This window comes from Equus quagga, chromosome 14 (assembly GCF_021613505.1).
Source record: "Equus quagga isolate Etosha38 chromosome 14, UCLA_HA_Equagga_1.0, whole genome shotgun sequence".
Taxonomy (NCBI): domain Eukaryota; kingdom Metazoa; phylum Chordata; class Mammalia; order Perissodactyla; family Equidae; genus Equus; species Equus quagga.
The window spans coordinates 89,286,036-89,309,239 of record NC_060280.1 but is presented as its reverse complement, the minus strand read 5'-3'; the positions used below and the strand labels follow the sequence as shown (position 1 = coordinate 89,309,239).

The 23,204-nt window shown below is 40.9% G+C and overlaps 2 protein-coding genes across 2 annotated transcripts in view; one reads left to right on the top strand and one right to left on the bottom strand.

Annotated features, from left to right (window-relative positions):
* The first annotated feature begins 2,593 nt into the window (after positions 1-2,593).
* LOC124225649 (uncharacterized) lies at positions 2,594-4,892 on the top strand. The gene is made up of 2 exons (XM_046638296.1): positions 2,594-3,081; positions 4,706-4,892. Exons 1-2 carry the CDS (start codon positions 2,594-2,596, stop codon positions 4,890-4,892), a joined length of 675 nt encoding a protein of 224 aa, XP_046494252.1.
* A 4,168-nt stretch (positions 4,893-9,060) lies between these two features.
* The window catches only part of LOC124225228 (zinc finger protein 266-like), a 42,816-nt gene continuing 28,672 nt past the window's right edge, over positions 9,061-23,204 (bottom strand). Inside the window, exons 9-10 of the transcript XR_006885048.1 lie at positions 10,108-10,167; positions 9,061-9,522 (exon numbers count right to left, since the gene is read on the bottom strand). The gene's annotated coding sequence lies outside the window, so the exon portion shown is untranslated. The remainder of the gene's footprint in view (positions 9,523-10,107; positions 10,168-23,204) is intronic.

Genomic DNA, 23,204 nt, shown 5'->3' with positions numbered 1-23,204 from the left:
AAATCATATTCACAATGAGATATTGGTTCACATCAACGAATGGTTAAAATGTAAAAGACAGACAATAATAAGTGTTAGCAAGGATGTGGAGAAACTAGAACCCTCATACATAGGTGGTGGGATTGTAAATGATGCAGCCACTTTGGAAAACAGTCTGGTAGTTCTTCTAAACGGTAAACATATAGTTGCTGTATGTCCCAGCAATTCTACTTCTTGATAGACACCGCGATCATTCATTTTATGTGTCACTTGACTGCATCACAGAATGTCTCAATATTTGGGAACACATTCTTTTTGGGTGTGACCGTGAGGGTGTTTTGGAAGGAGAGTAACATTTGTGTCAGACTCAGTACAGCAGATTGCCCTCCCCAACGTGAGTGGGCATTATCCAATCTGATTCAGGGCCTGAATAGAATGAGAAGGTGGAGGAGAGTTGAATTCTCTTTCTCTGCCTCACTGTTGAGCTGGGATAACGTTCCCCTGCCCTTGGTGCTCCTGGTTCTCAGGCTGTGAGACATGGACTGGAACCTATGCCATTGTCTGTCTGGTTTCCAGGCCTTTGAACTGCACCACAGGCTTTCTGGGTCTCCAGCTTGGGGACAAGAGATTGCGAGACCTTCAGCCTCTATAGTCACAAGAGTCAGTTCCTTATAAATTTCATTGGATATATATTTATATAAATTTCATTATATTATTTTTATATGTATAAATGATCTTTCTGATCTTACAATATGGTCCAGGGCCATAAGTTCTATTTCTCTAGAGAACCTTGGCTAACACAACACCCAAGGGAAATGAAAATATGTCTGCACAAAAAGATACACAGGAATTTTCATTGCAGCATTACTCATAGAATCCACAAAGTGGAAACAACCCAAATGTCCATCAACATATAATAGACAAATAAAATGCATTACACTCATACAGTGGAATATCCTTGAGGAATAAAAAGTAATGATATATGCTGCAATACATATGAACCTTGAAAAACATACTAAGTGAAAATAAACCACTGACAAAAGATTGTATGATTTCATTTACGTGAAATGCATTGAAAACACAAATCTGTAGAGAGAGAAAGGAAATTCATGGTAGCTTAGATGTTAATGGAGTAGGAAAATGGGGTTATGACAGTCAAAGAGTACTTTTGGAGTAATGAAAATGTTGTAAAATTGTGATGGTTGCATAACTGTTTGAATATAATAAAAAACACTCAATGGTATAGTTTTAAATGGGTAAATTGTGTGGCATGTGAATTACTTTTCAACATAGCTGTTCCAAAACACAAAGAAAAGAGAAAATCATAAGAGTAGCTATATCATTAGGAGGAGGAAAAACTTAGTGATTCTGAAGCACCTGGAGCGTTAAGATGCAACAAACATTAGGTACCACTATATTTTTACCACTAAATCTTAAAACATAACGTAAAACTATTGCAACCAAAAGAGTATGCTATGGGTATCAGTAAATATTACTGGCACAGAAAAGTCTAGAAACTGATACAGTACTTATAAGAATTTGTTGTTTAATAAAGGTGGAATTTCAAATCAGTAGGTCGTGTAGTTTATCAATAAATGATACTGTAACAATTGACCATCTTTTTGGAGGAAAAAAGTAATTGCATCCACTGACCACACCACATGCCAAAATAGACTCTTTGAGGATTCAAGATTAAAGTGTCATTAAAAATAAAAAATTTAAAGGAAATTGGGAGATTTGACTGTAATCTAGAGTTTGAAGAGCATTTTTAAGGCAAATCAGGAAACCCAGAAATTATCTTATTAAATAGACTTTCTTGGCTACATAAAAATCAAATATTTTGTATATCAATAGATGAAACATTGACGTAGCAAAATAGTTATCAATAGATGGATGAAACATTTAATAATGTACATAAGCATTCCTTGGTAAAATGTACTGGTAAATCAGGATTTAAAAAGACCTTTACTAACTCCTTAAAGGGCACTCACTGAAACCCACAGCAAAGCTGATTACCGGAGAAATTGTAGGACCATTCCTAGATTAGGAATGCCTGGTATCATGCTCTTTAACACTGTAGTATGAAATGGGACTGTATAGTAAGATAGGAAAAATTTTTTAAAAAAGAAATACATATTCGAAGAAGAAAAGAACATGAAAGCTACAGAAAAATGTCATTACACTGAAAATGCAAAGGCATTAATGATTTAGAGTTTAGCGTGGTGTCCAAAGTAAACAAAAAGAAATAAGGGGAAATCAAGGTTAAACACGGGATGGATAGAATGGAGGAGATAGACCGTCTCATGCATTGGCGGGCATATCATTACTGGAGAATCACTGGAAGGACTCTAGGAACCTGGAGAGGCGGGTACAAAAGCTTTTCATGAACACTGGGCGGCATGAATCCCCACCCCCAAGTGTCCCTGCCAGTATCTAAACCGCGCGCTGGGCAACGTCCCACCTCCAACCCCGCCCCCGGGTATAGGCCCCGCCCCAGGCCGTAGCCCCGCCCACAGGCCGGCCTCTGTCCTCCACCTGGGCCGCAGGGCTTGTTTCCGCCCCAGCCCGGCGCCGAGCGACCCCAGGGCCCGTCGGCGCCCAGGCGGGGAGAACTATGAGTTCTCTGCCGGAAGTGGACGGAGGTGATTGGCAGCCCGGGCCCTGGAGACCCGCCCCTTACGGCCAGAGGCAGGAAGCGGACCTTGCGACACCACTTCGCGCGGTATTTTTGTCCCGGGACTCAAGCCTCGTGGAGCGGTCACGTCGGTTCTCGTGCGGTGGCCCCGTCCTCGGTGAGGCCCGTGGAGGGAGGGCCTTGGGCGCACGGAGGGCGTTAAAGGACAGGTGCGGCCCGGGACCCGAGGGGCTCCGTAGAGAGGCCGGGCCTCCGCTCGTCCGCCCGGCCGCTGGGCCCCGCGCTGAGCCGGGGCGGGAAGGGCGCCGTGCGGGGCGTTGGCGTCCCCTGCGCTGCCCTAGTCAGAGCCTCCGAGTCACCTTCGAGACTTTTCCCCAGAAGGAGGAGAAGCAGTTCCGCTGTGCGAGTCCCGTTGCTCAGGCCCCGCGCCTTCCGGTCCTCAGGACCTGCGACCCCGCCGTGTGCCTGTGAGTCCGGGGGAAAGTGGTTCGGGGGCCTCTGCTGCTTTTCCTGGGCGACAGAACGTGTCGCTGGAGAATTTGGCCTTGTCTTGGTGCGTTCTTTAGTTTTTAACATTACATGAGGATAGAAAGGTTAGTTTCATAGGTGTCAAGGGTGAGCATATTTGTGTCATATGATTATAAGCAGATGTTGACCACAAGTCTTTCATCTAAAGAAAAGAAAGATACTCAGGTGTCTCTTCATCTGAACTTCTAGGCCCCTCCATCCCCACAGAGCTTTTAAACGGGGGCCTCCAGGAGAAGAAGATGGAGACTTTATGACACCAGTTCTAGAATAATTCAGTTTGCCGTTAACAGAATATTTGGACTAAGTGTGGTTTTTCCCCACATTTTTCTTTTGTAAAATCTTAAACCTACAGGAAATTTGAACGTCCAGTACAGTGAGTGTTGGTTGTAGTAGATTCACTCGTTTTTAGCATTTTGTATGTTTGCTCTCTCCATGGATAAATACATTTCATGGTCAGTATTTGAAAGTAAGTTGAAAATAAATTTGCAGACGTGATACTTGACCTTTAAATACGTGGTAATCCATCTCTCTGAAAGACATTATTTACTAAAACTACAGTACTATTTTTCAACCCAAGAAGATTAAGAAGAATAATATCATCAAATATTTACTCTATGTAAAAATTGAAATTCTCCACATTGTTTCAATTTTTTTTTTTTTTTGTCTGTAGGATTCAGTCAAGGTTATATATGGCAATTATTTCTTTTAATCTTTACCTCAGTCACTGATTGTGACACCTACCACAGCATGGCTTGCCAAGCAGTGCCGTGTCTGCACCTGGGATCCGACCTGGTGAACCCCAGGCTGCTAAAGCGGAATGTGTGAACTTAACAGCTGTGCCACCAGGCCAGCCCCTTTGTAAACTTTTTGACATAGCTAAATTACTTAAATCTGTCTTGCCTTTTGTTTAGTATCTTTCCTTGAGAAATAACTCAAATGAGCCTTACTGTTTTTAACTCTGTTAATGTACATTTCTTTCTGTAAATTCCTGCAGTTTGTTATTCTTTTTTATTTTAGAATGGGAAATTCAACTTAAAACCAAAGACTTGGCAGTTCAGCAGGATGTTTTTGGGGAAAAAAGATCCAAAAGGATAGAAAGAGTAAGTTTGAAAGGAGAAACTTCTTTTCCACATTTAGGAAAGATTGGGATTTTCATTAGGTCAAACATGAGCATAAGTGATGGATATTTGAGATGAGTGGCATTCACCCAAGAGAGAGCAGTGTCTCGAGAGAGTTATCCTGAATATGATGGCTTTGAGAATATTTTAAACCTAGCTTGAAAGTTGTTGCTTCAGAATTTCCTCAAGGACTCTCTCCCACATATGTAACATTGAGTTAAACAATTCCATGAAACTGTACGGGAATCTTTTAAGATTAGTCTAGCTGGTATATCATTTTGGTAGAAAGATTCCATCATTCAAGCTGAAGGAAATCATAGTAGGAAGTGTATGAATTTAATGGAAATGATAGAAATCATCATTGTAGTGATGTTTCTGTTTTGAGGTGGATAGGATTAATTAGTTTGAGAAATCTTTGAATCATCATACTTCTGTCCCTCAACAGGAAAGAATCCACAATGAGTGGGAACACTATGATTGTGAGCAATGTGGAAAAGTCTTCAGTGAACATTCATGTCTTAAGACACACAGAACTCAGAATGGAGAGAACGCTCATGAGGATAATCAGTATGGGAAAAGCGTCCTTACTCTGCACAGGAAAACATCTACTGGAGAGAAACTTTCTAGGTTGAATCAGTTGGGAAGAGCCATGAGCCCAACTCCAGATATTGTGTACTGGAAAACTAGCATGCAAGAGAAAGACCTTGAATCCAGTGATGGTGGGAAAGCCTTTGCTGATCACTCTTACCTTCAGACCCAAATTACAACTCACAACGGAGAAAAACTCAATGAATGGATGGAATGTAGGAGATCTTTTATTCACATCACGAGCTTTGGTGTGCATGTAGAAACTTGCGCTGGTAACGTCATTACAAATGTAAGGAATGTGGAAAATCCTTTAAAGGCTTCTCATACCTGAACTCTCATGTTCAGATTCACAATGGAATAAAACCCTTTAAGTGTAAGGAATGTGGGAAAGGCTTTAAACTTTCTGTGCATCTTAACGTTCACATGCAGACTCACACTGGAGAGAAACCTTATGAGTGTAACGAATGTGGAAAAGCCTTTGCTTGATATGCATGCCTTATTGACCATAGAAGAGCTCACACTGGAGAGAAGCCTTTTCAGTGTGACAAATGTGGGAAAGCCTTTGCGACTTCCTCAAATCGGAGTAAACATTTTAGAACTCACAGTGGAGAGAAGCCTTTTAAATGTGATACTTATGGGAATGTCTGTGATAGTTCCTCAAATCTTAAACCTTTTAGAACCATTGTAGACAGAAGCCCTTTTGAGTGTAATATATGTGGGAAAATACCAGTTCTTCATGCTTTATCACTCACAAGTGTACTCTTGTTGGAGGGAAAGCTTAGAAATGTAAGGAAGATAGGAAATCCTTCCATTTCCCACTTCCTTTTGGAATCATGAAAGAACTCCCCTGGAGAGAAATGGTATCAACGTAAGGAATGTGGCAAAGCCCTAGCAGTCCGGATTCACTCCAAAGAAATGAAAGGACTGCGCTGGAGAGCTGCTCTCCAGTGTAAGAAATGAAAAAGCCATCAGGTTCTCCTCACAGCCCAGCATGTAAGGACTCAGAGTGAAGCCATAGTATTAAGAAACAGGGAAAGCCCTTCCCTATTTCCTCAGTGAAATACGTATTTCTTATATGTGAGAAATCTTACAGTGGAGAGAAATCCAACTGATATTAAGAGTTGTGCAAAAATTGTTTTTCTGCTAATGTCCACTTGTCATTTCACTTTGGAGAAAAGCTTTATAAACGTAAGAAATGTTGTAGAATCATCATTGTTTTCCATTGGACTGTTTCTCGTCCTTAATAAATGTGGCGTGATTCACAGTCCCGAATGTTTTTCAGGAAGTGCTACCTTGAGTGTGATTCTTAGGCTCTTCTGAGATGCATAGCATTCTGGGTGGCTCCACAGATCTATTTTAAGCCTTTGTGATTAGGCTCTCAACCTTCCTGTGCCTCATGTATTTTTCTTTCTGCTGATAGGCCAGTCTGGTTCCTCCACCTTGCATGTTGCAGCCTGGTTAAAAGTGGGCCTACAGAATGCTTACATAATCCTGCTCTAACTACGTCGATCCTCTTGTTGGATTGGCATGGTCTTGCATTGTGAAGACAGTGACTGCTTGACTGTGTACTGTGCTCAGAGAACTCATGTACAGTGAGTCACATCAGCCACAGCGGTTGGTAAAACACGTCTTTGTAAATTTTGTAAAATTACTTTTTCCCTCTTACACCTGATCTTTTCAGATAAAAAGTCAGTGTCAAGCCTGGGATGAGTGGGAGAAAGGTGAGATTTTACCTACACTGTGTGACACCCTGATTTCGTGACCTTTGTGGATGAACTTAAGCCCTACCAGCTGGGGAGGACCGTTAACCTCAAGCCATATAGGCTGATGGTAAGAATGATGCTCTCTTTCACAGCATACCCCATGCCACAGCCTGGGAAAATCATATCATTTGTCTGCATCAGACAACAGCTGTTGCTGGTGATATGACCTGCTTCTGTGTTTTCCATTCTATTCATGGATGTGGAAATAGAAAAACTCATGTGAATATACCTGGTCTGGATAATCTGCTGTGCTTGATGCCCTCACCGCCAGTTCCTGAACGTGACCCTTGTGTGTAGACACAGGCCAGTGCCACCTCATTTCAGCTTCAGTGATACAAATTCACATAGCTCGGATGCTCAGGCAGCCTTGGGTTATGTCATGTATGGCCACCAGGTGTGCAGCTGCTTCATGTCATACTCTTGAGGCCTAATCAAAACACTGTATGATAATCTAAGTCAAGGTTAACAATAAATACAGAACAAGAATTCGTTGCACGTTTGTGTTACATGTTTATATGTGTGGAGGAGTATGTCATGTTGTGGTTCACTTTTGGGTATATATATATATGTGTGTATATATTTATAACTATATATATATGTAGTTATCTGGCCCATGTGTTGCCTCTTTAATTATTGGCAACAACACTGAAGATCAGCAGGTTAATCTGAACATTTTGTGTGTAGTGTAAGGTCACGATTGGCCTTGGATGAGATCCTAATCATCTGAAAGAAGACCTATGGGTCCTATCAGAATTTGTCAGTGTAACCTGAGTCTAAGAGCTTGTGGGTAGTGCTTGAGGTCACTCCTGCGGATTAGCCTCATTCTGCTGCTGGCACTTCTAGTGACAGCATCCTCAGTAAGTGCTGTACAAGAGAAATGGAGCAGATTTGGTCCCAGCCTTTGTTAGTCGGTGGCTGGCAAAGTGGCATATTCATGTGAACAAACTCCAAAAGCCAAGATGATGTGAGCCATATATGCTACAACACAGTCTTTTAAAACATTCTAAGTGAAAAGAAGCTAGTGATAAAAGATTGTATGACTTCATTTATATGAAATGTCTAGAAAATACAAGTCTGTTGAGACAGAAAGGAGATTTTTGTTCACCTGTATTTTAAGAGAGAAGGGCAATCAGGGTTTTGACACACAAAGGCTGCTTTTGAAGTCATGAAGTGGTGGTTCTAAAATTAAAATTTTCCACAAGTGTGTGCATTTACTAAACAACATTGAGTTATATAGCTATAAATGGATGAACTGTATGCTATGTGAGTTGTATCAATAAATCTGTTTCAAGAAACAAGAGAAAATTATGATAGTACCTACTTCATTGGGAAGTTATGAGCATAATAAATGTAATGGCTGTTAGGCATCTAGCATGGTAAGATGCAGCAAACAGTAGCTTCCGTAATTTTCTACCACTAAATATTAAAAGAATATAAAACTATTATAATCAAAGGGTACGATATGGGCAAAAGTAAATATATTACTACAGAGAAGAGTCTGGAGACTAATATAGGTACATACAGGAATACAGTGTTTAATAAATGTGGGATTTCAAATCAGTAAGTCAAGTACTACCGCTGCAGTTGGCCTTTAGAGAAGAAAAAGTTGGATCCAGTACCTCATACCAGAGGCCAAGTTACATTGTATGAGGATTGAAGATTTTAATGTCTTTAGAAGTAGTAAATTCCAGGGGCCAGCCCCGTGGCCGAGTGGTTAAGTTCACACACTCCACTTCAGGGTACCAGGGTTTCACTGGTTTGGATCCAGGGCGCAGACCTAGCACCACTCCTCATGTCATGCTGAGGCGGCGTCCCACGTGCCACAACTAGAAGGACCCACAACTAGAAGATACAACTATGTACTGGGGGGCTTTGGGGAGAAGGAGGAAATAAAAATCTTAAAAAAAAAAAAGTAAATCCCAGAAGAAAATGATGAAACCTGCATATAATATAGGGTTCCAAGAGAGAGCAAGAGAGAAAATCCAGAAATTATTTTTAAAAAACAGACTCCTTTGGTTACGTAGACATTTAATATTTTGTACCACAACAGATTAAACATTAACCTAGCAAAATAGTTATCAATTCAATAGATTCATAAAATACATATGATAATGTCCATAAACAATTCTTGATAAAATGTTTTAGTAAATCAGGATTTAGATCTTTATTAACTGCTCTGGCCACCCACTGAGGTCCACGGCAAACATGGTTACCAGAGAAACTTTAGAACCCATCCTAAGTGAAGAATTTCTGGTCTGGGTGCTATTTCATTCCCTAGTATGGAGGCCTTGGACCATATGGTAAAATCAGAAAAGTGAAAACAGTTATTTGAAAAAGAGAAAAACTAAAAGTTTATAGAAAATGTTACATTAAAAATGCAAAAGAATCAGTAGAGTTTAGCATGGTGTCCAACATTCATAAAAAGAGAAGGGAAATAAAGACTTTAAGGATGGGATTGATTGAACGGAGGAAATAGACCATTTCATGGATTGGCTGGCATATCATGGGAGAACCTTTCTAAGGGCTCTAGGAAGGCGAGGGGGAAGCAGGTAGAAAAACTGATGAATACTCCCAGGTCCAACCACCCTGGTTGAGGGCCCTGCCCTCCACCCGTAGCCCTGCCTAGAGCTCTGGTTCTAGACTCAACATTGTCGAGGGCTGTTTCTGCCTCCAGCCCTGCAATGAGTCAACCTCAGCCAATCTTCAACCATGCGGTTGTTCGTAGAATTTCTCACTCTGAAGCGGTCCATCTTGACTGACAGCCTGAGCCTCAAAGCTCCGCCCTTTCCGACCCCAGGCAGGAAGCGGAAGTGTGGTCCCTTGTTCATTGGGGCTTTTCTCCCGCCTGTTCCCCGTATCTTGGAGACTTTCATGGTGGTAGTGGTCCAGTCCAGCCCGGCTTTGGTGAGGCCTGCAGGAAGGGGAGAATGTGGGGGTTGAAGGGGGAGTCAAAGCGTGTGTTTGGTCCAGGGCACTGAGGGACCCACTTACAGAGTCCTGGCGTGCACTGCTGGCCTCCCCTGGAGCCCTGGGGCCGCCCAGCACAGCCAGGTCCCGCAGCCTGTTCATGTGTTCATTTCCCGCAAAGATTTGAGCTGGGAGATGCTGTGAGGGCACGTGCACAGAGTCTTTTCATCCACTGAGCTTCCCTCTTCAAAAGCCTTCTAAGTAACCTTTGTGACTTGTCTTCAGAAAAGAATTTACATTGTTGAAGTGACGACTCAACCCCCACATCCTCCCATCCTCACCGATCTGGCAATTCTGGGGAGCGCTGGGGGAATGTTGGTTCAAGAGGGCCTGTGTTCACATATATATGCAAAGGAATACTTTATCTGGGAATTTGGTTTTGTCTTTGTGGGTCCATTTATTTTTGACACATTGCATTCAGGTAGAAAGATACTTTCTTAGATGTCTATGATGTGCATATTTCTGTATATAAATATAATCGTGTTTAGACAGCATCTTTCTACTAAAAAAAAAAAGCAAGAATACTCACCTATCTCTTCATCTGAACTTCCTGTGACTGTATATCTCCATAGAGCTTCAAAACGGGCCTCTAGGAGAAAAGGATGGAGACTAAATTGCACTAGTTCCAGCATAATTGAATGGACCAGGCACGGGGTGTTTGGACTAGGCGTACTTGTTTCCACATTCGTCTTCTGATAAATCTGAAATCTAGGAAAATTTGAACAGCCTCTACAACACATAGTCTGATGTATAAATATTTTTAAAAATTATTTTATTGGGGGCTGGCCCTGTGGCCGGGTGGTTAAGTTCGCGCGCTCCGCTGCAAGCAGCCCAGTGTTTCGTTGGTTCGAATCCTGGGCGCGGACATGGCACTGCTCATCAAACCACACTGAGGCAGCGTCCCACATGCCACAACTAGAAGGACCCACAACGAAGAATATACAACTATGTACCGGGGGGCTTTGGGGAGAAAAAGGAAAAAAAATAAAATCTTTAAAAAAAAATTATTTTATTGAAGTCATATTGGTTTATAACATTGTGTAAATTTCAGGAGTACATTATTATATATCAGTTCCTGTATAGACTGTATCATGTTCACCACCAATTGTCTGTTCTTTATCCGTCACCATACATATGTGCCCCTTTAGCCCTCAGCCCACCCATTTCTTCTCTGGTAACCACCAATGTGTTCTCCTTACACATGTGTTTATCTTACACATATGAGTGAAATCATACAGTGTTTGTCTTTCTCTGTCTGGCGTATTATGCTTAGCATAATATTCTCAAGGCCCACCCACGTTGTTGCAAATAGCACAATTTTTGTCTTTTTTGTAGCTGAGTAGTAGTTCATTATATATATATATATATATATATGATATCTTATATCTTTATCCATTCATCCTTGATGGACACTTGGGTTACTTCCAAGTCTTGGCTATGCTGAATAATGCTGCAGTGAACATAGAGATGTATAAATCTCTTTGAATTGTTGATTTCATGTTCTTTGGGTAAATACTAGTTAGTGGGATAGATGGATCATATAGTATTTCTATTTTTAATTTTTTGAGAAAGCTCCATACTGTTTTCCATAGTGGCTGCATCAGTTTGCATCCAGACCAGCAGTGGAGGAGGGTTGTCTTTTCTCCACATCCTCTCCAACATTTGTTATTTCTTGTCTTGTTAATCATAGCCATTCTGTTGGATATAAGGTGTTTTATCATTGTAGTTTTGATTTGCACTTCCCTAATAGTGATGTCGAACATCTTTTCAAGTGCCTCTTGTCCATCTGTATATCCTCTTTGGAAAAGCATTTGTTCTTGTCCTCTGCCCATTTTTTGATCAGGTTGTTTTGTTGTTGTTGAGTTGTATGAATTCTTTATGTAGTTTGGAAATTAACCCCTTGTTGGATACATGATTTGCAAATATTTTCTCCCAGTTGGTGGGTTGTCTTTTCATTTTCTTCATGGTTTTTGCCTGGCAGAAGGTTTTTAATCTTTTGTAGTCCCATTTGTTTATTTTTTCTTTTGTTTCCCTTGTCTGAGGAGACATGAGATTTGAAAAGGTACTGCTAAGACTGATGTCAGAGAGTACTGCCTATATTTTCTTGTAGGAATTTTATGATTTCACGTCTTACATTCAAGTCTTTAATCCATTTTGAGTAAATTTTTGTGAATGGTGGAAGATAATGTCTACCTTCATTCTTTTGCACGTGGCTGTCCAGTTTTCCCAACGCCATTTATTGAAGAGGCTTTCCTTTCTCCATTGTATGTTCTTGGCTCCTTTGTCAAAAATCAGCTGTCCATAGATGTGTTGGTTTATTTCTGGGCTTTCAATTCTGTTCCCTTGATCTGTGTATCTGTTTTTCTGTCAGCACCATGCTGTTCTGGTTACTAGTGTTTTGTAGTATATTTTAACATCAGGGATTATGATACTCCCACCTTTGTTCTTTGTTTTTGTCAGGATGCTTTGGCTATTCGGATTCTTTTGTTGTTTGATATAAATTTTAGGGTTCTTTGTTCTCTTTTTGTAAAGAATGTGATTGGGGTTCTGATTGGGATTGCATTGAATCTGTAGATTGCTTTAGGTAATGTGGACATTTTAACTATGTTTATTCTTCCAGTCCATGAGCAGGGAATCTCTTTCCATTTCTTTATGTCATCTTCGATTTTTCAATACTGTCTTATAGTTTTCAGTATACATGTCTTTCACCTCCTTGGTTAAATTTATTCCTGGATATTTTATTCTTTTCATTGTGATTCTAAATGGGATTTTATTCTTGTCTTCTCTTTCTAGTAGTTCATTATCCGTGTCTAGAAATGCAGCTGATTTTTATACGTTGATTTTGTACCCTGCGACTTTGCTGTAGTTGTTGATGATTTCTAATATTTTTCTGGTAGATTCTTTAGGGTTTTCTATATATATGAAATCATATAATCTGCAAAGAGTCAGAGTTTTACTTCTTCTTTTCTAATGTGAATCCCTCTTATTTCTTTTTCTTGCCTAATTGCTCTTTCCAAAACTGCCAGTACTATGTTGAGTAAGAGTGATGAGAGTGAGCACTCTTGTCTTGTTCCTGTTCTCAGAGGAATGGCTTTCAGTTTTTCACCATTAAGTATGATGCTGGCTGTGGGTTTGTCATATATGGCCTTTGAGAAGCTCCGTTAATTAAAAATAATAATCCCCTGTTCACTTTTTTCTTGTGATAAAATATTCATAAGCTAAAATTGGCCATTTTAAGTGTACTATTCAGTGACATGTGCACTCACATTGTTGTGTGACCATCACCACCATCCAGCTTCAGAACTTTTTCATCTTCCCAAACTGGAACTATACCCATTAAATTCTAACTGCCCATTTCCCCCACCTCTCAACCCCAGGGAATCTCTATTAATCTCAGTTCTCGAGGTTCCTCATATAAGCAGAGCACATCATATTTGTCTTTTTGCATCTGGCTTATTTCATTCGGCATTGTGTCTTCAAAGCTCATCCATGTTACAGCATATGTCAGAATTTCCTCCCTTTTTAAAGCTTAGTAATACTCCATTATACGTATTTACCACATTCATAGGTCAATGGATACCTGGGTTGTTTCCACTTCGGGGCTACTGTGACTAATGCTGCAATGAACATGGGTGTACAAATCTGTATTCAAGTCCCTGCTTTCAATTCCTTTGGGTAGATGCCCAGTAGTGAAACTGCTGGCTCCTATGGCAATTCTGTGTGTATACCCCATTCACATATAAATCCTATCATATCCAGGGGCTGGCCCAGTGGCATAGCGGTTAAGTGCACACGTTCCACTTCGGCGGCCCGGGGTTTGCCAGTTTGGATCCCAGGACATGGCACCACTTGGCAAGCCATGCTGTGGCAGGCGTCCCACATATAAAGTAGAGGAAGGTGGGCATGGATGTTAGCTCAGGGCCAGCTTTCCTCAGCAAAAAGAGGAGGATTGTCAGCAGATGTTAGCTCAGGGCTAATCTTCCTCAAAAAAAAAAAAAATCCTATCATATCCTGGCAGGTGTTTAATTCCTAGATATATTTTAAAATTCACAGTAAGGCTTTTACTTTAAATTGGGGTAAAGAACACAAAAGATACACCATCTGAACTGTTTTAAGTGTACAGTTCAGTCGTGTTAAGTATACGCACTTTGTTGTGCAGTACCTCTGCAGGACTTTTTCAACTTTCAAATGTGAAAGTCTATACATCCAATAAACAATACATCCCTGTTCTCTCCTTACAGGCCCTGGTAACCACCATTCTACTTTCTCTCTATTAATTTGATTATTGCAGGGACTTCTATAAGTGAAATGATGCAGTATTTGTGTTTTTGTTAAAGGTTTTTTTTTTTTTTTTAATGTAAAATGTCCCGCCTTTGGGGGTCTAAATGGAGTAATAGCAATCAGCACCAAAGCACTTTAAACTTCTTTTATTTTCCCCTCCTTTGCCCCTAGATTGATATTTATATAGAAGCATCCTCTGGAGGATGCTGCAAGGTGCCAAGTGACCTAGGATTTAGTTCCAGTGGCCTCATTTTTAAAATTCACTTGGTAAACATGGGCATGTACTTGATCGGTCTGTTTCTGTTTACTCATCCATAAAGGGGGGGAAATAAAAGTGTCCTTACCTCTGCTGGGGGGAGGAGCCCTTGCCAACACTTTCACATCAGGAACCCCCGCCTGGTCCTGCCCTTGGTCCTGGCTCTGCCTTGCTCCTTGGACTTGTCCTTGCCCATCTGCCGAGTTCTGCCTGTGGGTACTTGGAGTTTTGTTCTGGCTTAAGAAGAGCACTGTTCCCATTTCCTCCCTACTCCATCTGCCCCTCCCCTCATCACCCAGAGACCAGAAACAGACGTGCAGGCCCCAGCTGGCTCACTTCTCTTGGCTGCTCTTTCTCTGTCTGGAGGTCCCAGGCTAGGGCGAACCTAGCAGGACCAGGAGGATGGGCGGGGTCAAAGGACAGCCACACATGATCTGCGTGGACACCAGGCAGTTCCTGAGCTACCGCTCCTCTTCCTGCAGGACCAGGCTCCACACCTCCCACAGTGGCGTCTATTCTAACCCCTCCCAACTTGGGACCTCCTTCTGCTACTGCACTTGCTCTGGCCTGCTCTCCCCGCTTGACCCGCAGGCTCTCTCTGAAGCGGCAAGGAATGGAACTGTCCAGAGCCTCTGTCCCAGGGAGAAGGTGGATCGGGATGTGCAGTCAGGGAGTGTCTGTGGGGCCTTTCCATCCACTGTGCTCCCCTTTTCAAAATGCCTCCTAAGCAGCCTTTGTTGCCCCATCTCCAGAAGGACAAGCGTCTCAGTCCCTCCCCGGCCTGGGCATTCCAGCAGTTTGGGTGAGCTCTGAGTGAATCTGTGCCAGTTGTGGGCGTCAGTTATTTACGTTTGGTTCATTATATTCAAGTAGGAAGATAAGAAGCATTCGTAGGAGAACCTGAGATCATTAAATGCATGAGTGAATGAATACCCATAAATACAAAATTTACCACCACAGAAAAGCACCTCCACCTCATCTCACCTCCACCCAGAGCCCTGTCAGTCTCCCAGAACTTCAAAATATTGGAGTGTTTAGAAAAAAAGAACACGTAAGCTGCTTTTTGTTAGTAGCAGCAATTGGAATTGAATTTACTATAGTTTAGGCAGAGTAATTAGTACGCAGAGGGGGAAGGCTTGGTGCTACAGTACTATCTCATTTCCTGACATTTTGATACTTTCCTGGATCATGTATTATAGTATTAACAAACGGTGATTTTCTGGTTCATTCATTCTTTAGCAGTTTTTTCTCCTTTTTTTAATCTTTTTTCTACCTTGTGATTATTATATCCTCATGGATTCTGTCTCAAGGTACTACAATCACTATATTATCATTCTTTTTGAAAGTTCAAGTTAATCTAGGGGGAGCACCTTTAAGCTCCTTCCATTGGACACAACCCCACTGAGGTTTGAGTTCTTTATTTTCTGACTCAACAAGGTGTTGCAGGTTCATTTTGTACATTCCTGCCCCACATCTGGAGTCAGACATTTCTCCCAAAGAGCCTGAGTCTTTTTAGAAATCAACATCAGTTTCTCCCTGTGCTAAATTCTACTTAAATATCATTGCTTCAAGGCCCTTCCAGAACTAGAAAACAATTTTTTAAATCATAAGTTTAGGGCTGTTTCAGTGGTGCAGTGGTTAAGTTCACACGTTCCACTTGGGCAGCCTGGAGTTCGCTGGCCTGGATCCTGGGTGGGGACCTATGCGCCACTTGTTAAGCCATGCTGTGACATGCATCCCACCTATGGCAGTTGTCCCACATAAAATAGAGGAAGATGGGCACAGATGTTAGCTCAGGGTTGGTCTTCCTCAGCAAAAAGAGGAGGATTGGGGGCAGATGTTTGCTCAGGGCTAATCTTCCTCGAAAAAAATTAAATCACATTTGTATTCATATTATGAATGCAAAGTTAATATTTTGGTTTTTTCTCTTAACTCCTCAGATTTTAAATGTGTGTTTTTCTAAGTCTTGTTTCCTAATATGATTGGTTTATTTCTTATTTGACTTATCTTACATGACACACCCAAATAATGCAGTATTACAATGCTGTTACCAAAGTTTCATGTTTCTTACTAGTTCTTTTTGTACTTAGTATATATTCTTCTTATTCTTGTTTCCATTTTTGAAGTCAGTTTACATTTTTGTTTTAAAGATTGGCACCTGACCTAACAACTGTGGCCAATCTTCCTTTTCTTTTTTGCTTTTTCTCCCCAAATCCCCCCAGTACATAGTTGTATATTTTAGTTGTGGGTCTTTCTAGTTATGGCATGTGGGATGCCACCTCAGCATGGCTTGATGAGCGGTGCCGTGTCCGTGCCCAGGATCCAAACTGAGGAAACCGTGGGCTGCCAAAGCGGAGCACGCAAACTTAACCACTTAACCATGGGGCCAGCCCCATGTCTTGGTAATTATAGCCAATTTAACAGATGCAAGGTGTTTTCTAAGTGTAGTTTTGATTTGCATTTCCCTGATGGTTAGTGATGTTGAACATTTTTTCATGTGCCTGTTGGCCATCTGTATATCTTCTTTGGAAAAATGTCTGCTCATATCACCTGCCCACTTTTTGATCAGGTCATTTGTCATTTTGTTGTTCAGTTGAGTGAGTTCTTTAAATAGTATGGAGATTAACCTCTTGTCAGATATATGATTTGCAGATATTTTCTCCCAGTTGAGGAGTTGTCTTTTCATTTTGATCCTGGTTTCCTTTGTCTTGCAGAAACTCCTTAGTCAGATGAAGTACCACTTATTTTTTCTTTTGTTTCCCTTGTCCAAGTACACATGGTATTCAAAAAGATCCTTTTAAGTCCGATGTCAAAGAGTCTACTGCCTATATTTTCTTCTAGAAGTTTTATGATTTCAGGTCTTACCTTCAAGTCTTTGATTCATTTTGAGGTTTTTTTTTTTTTTTTTAGATTTTTATTTCTTTTTCCTTTTTCTCCCCAAAGCCCCCCGGTACATAGTTGTATATTCTTCGTTGTGCGTCCTTCTAGTTGTGGAACGTGGGACGCTGCCTCAGTGTGGTTTGATGAGCAGTGTCATGTCCGCGCCCAGGATTCAAACCAACAAAACACTGGGCCACCTGCAGCGGAGCACGCGAACTTAACCACTCGGCCATGGGGCTGGCCCCTTGAGTTTATTTTTGTGTATGGTGAGAGATAATGGTCTACTTTCATTCTTTTACGTGTGGGGGTCCAGTTTTCCCAACACCATTTATTGAAGAGACTTTCCTTTCTCCATTGTATCTTCTTAGCTCCTTTGTCAAAGATTAGCTGTCCACAGATGTGTGGTTTTATTTACAGGTTTTCAGTTCTTTTCTATTGGTCTTTGTGCCTGTTTTTGTCCTAGTGCCATGCTGTTTTGATTACAATGGCTTTGTAGCGTATTTTGAAGTCAGGGATTATGATCCCTCCAGCTTTGTTCTTTTTTCTCAGGATTGCTTTAGCAATTCGGGGTCTTTTGTTGCCCCATATGAATTTTAGGATTCTTTGTTCTATTACTGTGAAGAACGTCATTGGGATTCTGATTGGGATTTCACTGAATCTGTAGATTGTTTAGGTAGTCTGGACATTTTAACTATATTTATTCTTCCAATCCATATGCATGGAATGCCTTTCCATTTTCTTAAGTCATGATCGACTTCTTTCAGTAATGTCTTATAGTTTTCATTGTATAGGTCTTTCATCTCCTTGGTTAAATTTATTCCTAGATATTTTATTCTTTTTGTTGCAATTTAAATGGGATTGTGTTCTTGAGTTCTTGTTCTGTTAGTTATTAGAGTATAGGAATGCTACTGATTTTTGTAAGTTGACTTTGTAGCCTTCAACTTTGCTGTAGTTGATTATTTCTAATAGTTTTCCAATGGATTCTTTAGGATTTTCTATATATAAAACCATATCATCTGCAAACAGTGAGTTTCACTTCTTCATTTTCTATTTGGATTACTTTTATTTCTTTTTCTTGCCTAATCACTCTGGCCAAAACCTCCAGTAGTATGTTGAATAAGAGTGGTGAGAGTGGACCCCTTGTCTTGTTCCTGTTCTCAGAGGGATGGCTTTCAGTTTTTCCCCATTGAGTATGATGTTGGCTGTGGGTTTGTCATATATGGCCTTTATTATGTTGAGGTACTTTTCTTCTATACCCACTTTATTGAAAGATTTTTAAATCATAAATCGATGTTGGATTTATCAAATGCTTTCTCTGCATATACTGTAATCATCATATGTTTTTTATTCCTTATTTTGTTAACGTGCTGTATCACATTGATTGCTTTGTGGATGTTGACCCATCCCTGTATCCCTGATATAAATCCCAATTGATCATGTTGTATGATCTTTTTAATGTATTTCAGTATGTTTTTTGCCAGTATTTTGTTGAGAATTTTTACATCTATGTTCATCAGTGATATTGGCAAGTAATTTTCCTTCTTTGTGTTGTCCTTCTCTAGCTGTGGTATCAGGGTGATGTTGGCCTCATAGAATGTGTTAGGAAGTGTTCCATCTTCCTCAATATTTTGGAATAGTTTGAGAAGGATAGGGGTAATAAATCTTCTTTGAATGTTTGGTAGAATTCTCCAGGTAAGCTGTCTAGTCCTGGACTTTTATTTTTGGGGAGGTTTTTGATTACTGTTTCAATCTCTTGTGGTTGGTCTATTCAGATTCTCTATTTCTTTTTGATTCAGTTGTGGGAGGTTGTAAGAGTCCAATTTGTTGGCATATAGTTTTTCATGGTATTCTCTTACAATCTTTTGTATTTCTGTGGTATCCATTGTAATTTCTCCTCTTTTGTTTCTGATTTTATTTATTTGAGGCTTCTCTCTTTTTTTCTTAGTGAGTCTGGCTAAGAGTTTGTCAATTTTATCTTCTCAAAGAACCAGCTGTGTTTCATTGATCCTTTCTACCATCTTTTTTGTTTTAATTTACTTCTCTAATTTTTCTTATTTCCCTCTTTCTGCTAACTTGGGCTTTGTTTGTTCTTTTTCTCAGTCTGTTAGGTGTAGATTAAGATTGCTTATTTAAGATTTTTCCTGTTTGTTAAGATGGGCCTGTATTGCTATGAATTTCCCTCTTAGGACCACTTTTGCTGCATCCCATAAGAGTTGGTATGGTGTGTTTTCATGTTCATTTGTCTCCAGATGTTTTCTTGTTTCTCCTTTAATTTCTTCAATGAGCCATTGGTTGTTCAGTCTCCACATCTTTGTCCCTTTCCCAGCTTTTTTCTTGTAGTTGATTTTCTAGTTTCATAGCATTATGGTAAGAAAAGATGCTTGATGTGATTTCAGTCTTCTTAAATGTATTGAGGCTTGCCTTGTTTCCCAACATATGCCCTATCCTTGAGAATGTTCCACATACACTTGAGAAGAATGTGTATTCTGCTGTTTTTGGATGCAGTGTTCTATATATGTAAAGTCCATCTGGTCTAGTTTGTCATTTAATTCCAATATTTCCTTTTTGACTTTTTTTTGGATGATCTATCAGTTGATGTAAGTGGGGTATTGAGGTCCTCTACTATTATTGTGTTGTTGTTAATATTTCCTTTTAGGTTTGTTAATAGTTGCTTTGTGTACTTTGATGCTCCTGTGTTGGGTGCATCAATATTTATGTAGTATGTCTTCTTGGTGGAGTGTCCCTTTTATTATTATATACTGCTCCTCTTTGTCTCTCTTTAGCTGTTTTATTGTGAAGTCTGTTTTGTCTGATATAAGTATGATATGTCTGACATAAGCTATTAGCTTGGAGTATCATCTTCCATCCCTTCACTCTAAGCCTATGTTTGTCTTTGGAGCTGAGATGTGTTTCCTGGAGGCAGCATATTTTGGGGTCTTGTTTTTTAATCCATCTCACCACTCTGTGTCTTTTGATTGGAGAATTCAATCCATTTACATTTAGAGTGATTATTGATATATGAGGGCTTAATGCTACCATCTTATAACTTGTTTTCAGATTCTTCTGCATTTCCTGTTTCTTGGACCGTGTATTTTGGACTATCAATTCAGTTAGGTAGTTTCTATCATGGTTTTCTTAGTTTTCTCCTTATTTATCATTTGTTTGTTTGTTTATTCATTTAGTGATTACCATTAGGTTTGTATAAAAAATCGTGTAGATGAGATAGTCCATTTTCTGATAGTCATGTATTTCTTTAGTCTAAGCCAATTCCATCCTCCCTTTCCTCTTCCCCTTTTAAGTTATTATGGTCTTATTTTATTCCATCTTATATTGTCAGTTTCTGGTTAAAATGATGACATTATTTTGGTGTTTTCCTTCCCTTTACCTTTAATGTTATTATTAAGTGTTTACTAACCTGTTCTAATAGCTGCAATTTTCTGATTTTGCCCATCTATTTATCTCCTTGCTCAGGGCTTTGTAGTACCTTTCCTACGTTTTTTTTTTTTTTTTCAGGTATTAGGGCCTTTATGAGCATTTATTGTAGGCGGTGTCTTGTGATGAACTCCCTTAGCTTTTGTTTACCTGGGAAAGCGTTTTTTTTTTTAAGATTTTATTTTTCCTTTTTCTCCCCAAATCCCCCCAGTACATAGTTGTATATTTTTAGTTGTGGGTCCTTCTAGTGGCATGTGGGATGCTGCCTCAGCATGGCTTGGTGAGTGGTGCCATGTCCATGCCCAGCATCCGAACTGGCAAAATCCTGGGCCGCCAAAGCGGAGTGTGTGAACTTAACCACTTGGCCATGGGGCCAGCCCCCTGCCTGGGAAAGCTTTTATTTCTCCATCATATCTGAAGGATATTTTCATGGTTATTCTTGGCTGAAAGATTTCACCTCTCAGAATTTTGAATATATCATTCCACTCTCTTGTAGCCTGTTTTGAATTCACATTCCATTTCAAGTGGCTTCTCACTCACAGCTTAACCAAGGAAAATTCTGTTTTTCACTCATATTACAAAATCAAATAGAAAGTCCTAATTACTGACACCATTTCTTTAATCTTTGACCTACTGACTCAGCAGCCACAGCCATACTGTCCTTCAGCTGGAACAGCAGGTCTTCCTGACCCATAATTATACCATCCCCTCCTACACCTGCCCAGAGGAGAGAGAACAACCAAGGCACCATTTGGGTGGCTTTTCCCCATCTTGCCACTCAGCTTCATAAATAGGTAAGACAGTAAGGGGGTGCTTATTCCTTTCTACTTGCCTACAACTCAGGAAAACTTCTTGAAGAAGGGATTTGTGTGTGTGAGAGGAAGATTCATCCTGAGCTAACATCTGTTGCCAATCTTCCTCTTTTTGCTTGAGAAAGATTGTCACTGAGCTAACATCTGTGTCAATCTTACTCTATTTTATGTGGGACACCACCACAGTGTGGTTTGATGAGTGGTGCTAGCTCTGCGCCTGGGATCCAAACCTGCAAACCTTGGGCTGCTAAAGCAGAGCACGTGAACTAAACCACTATGCCACTGGGCTGGTCCCTTGAAGAAGGGATTTCATTACTGCATTCCAAGGAGTCTTAACATCTCCAAACCAAGCCTGGGGAACCTTGTTCTTTGTCACAAAGCAATCTGTGTTAGCATGCCATTCTCATTGCCAAAACTGTGAAGCCCAGAAGTGATTACACCCTACTTGCAAACTACTAAGTTAGCCTGTTACTATTTCATAGATACTGGCAGAAGACCTGAGACTTTGGAGTCAGATATGAGATGCTTACTCATGGAGCAGCAGCAGTATTAGCATCAGCATGTTGCATTTGTTCTCTTTGTCCCCAAGTCTCTCAAGAGTGACACAAAGGGCCCACATGGATGTCTGCACATACACTGGGTTGTGCTACAGGAGAGGCATGATGATGAGTTTTGGGAAACCCATTCTTTTATAAGAAGTTAGTAAGCAATCCTCCTCTTTGTCCCCATAGCTGGAGGGAGTGGCTCTGTTTTTGCATCCTGGTGTTATTTGATCGCAGTCACCACCTATCGCCACTGGGATGGGGGGGTCAAGAGCCATGTAGTATGAGCCCTCTGTCTTCAGCCAAGATCCCAGGGGCTGGAGCCATTCTAAGCAGGTGAGGGGAGGGGTGCTTTCTCCTGCATGCTCTCGGGGTTTTCTCTGCCTGCTCTCACTATCTGCTCTCCTGGGGTATTCGCTTGATAAAGTCACCCACCGTGAAAGCTTTCGCCCCAGTAGAGGGCTTCCCTCTAGGCTGCAAGAGCCCTTGGGGGGGGGGGGGCCTTGAAGTTCCCACGAACGAAAGTCCCCTCCCACATTCCCTCCCTCTCGGGGGCCTCCCACGGTCCTGGATCACAGTCTTTTGTGAGGATAGCAAAGTTTTTTCTTACTCCGTTCCACCTCCTCTGAGGGGAGCTCCAGTCTCTGCCCTCTGTCATATGGCTGTGTGGGTCTCTCTGATGTTTTTTGTGTTGTATTTAGATGTCCTCTGTTGGAGTATGAATGTCCTTTTTGTTGTATGTTGGAGGGGAGAGATTACTGGGAAAACTCACTCTGCCATGAGGCTGACATCACCCTCTTTGTCCCAATAGGAGAGAGGATCTCTTCCTTCACGGGTGCTCACTGCAAACATAACCCTGAGATATGGTCTGGATAAAGAATGGGCAGGGCCTTGCATTCTTGGCAAGCTCAAGAAGGTGAGTAGGAGCAATGATCCGTGGAGGAGTATTTTTCAACAATCCTTCATTGCCTCTGGTGATTTTTCACATGAATATGCCACTCTGTTAGACACTGACCAACAGACTGGGAGCAAGTCTGCTCGGTTTATCCCATTAGCATTTATTATACTACTATCACTAGGAGTCCAGTCAGCAGGATGAGGCCAACCTGTAGCATTAGCCTCACCCATGACCCCCCGAAGATCTCAGAGTCAGTCAACTGTGAAATAAGTTCCCAGGACGACTGGTAGGTCTTATTTCAGACAATTAGGATGTCATCTACAGCCATTCCATTATCCCTTACAACCCACACAAGGGAATAAAGACTAATCTCCTATATTTGGTGTTGTTCCTAATAACTAAAGGATTCGAACCAACGAAACACTGGGCCGCCTGCAGCGGAGCGCACAGACTTAACCACTTGGCCACGGGGCCAGCCCCTCTCAGAGTTTATTTTTAAGACTGACGTAGACTAGCATTACATAT

What these genes read in the sequence shown, in the direction of transcription:
- LOC124225649 (XM_046638296.1), top strand. Translation starts at nt 2,594, where the DNA reads ATGAGTTCTCTGCCGGAAGTGGACGGAGGTGATTGGCAGCCCGGGCCC. An exon ending in TGCGACCCCGCCGTGTGCCT is followed by an intron (nt 3,082 to 4,705) that starts GTGAGTCCGGGG and finishes GTCCCTCAACAG; the next exon opens with GAAAGAATCCACAATGAGTG.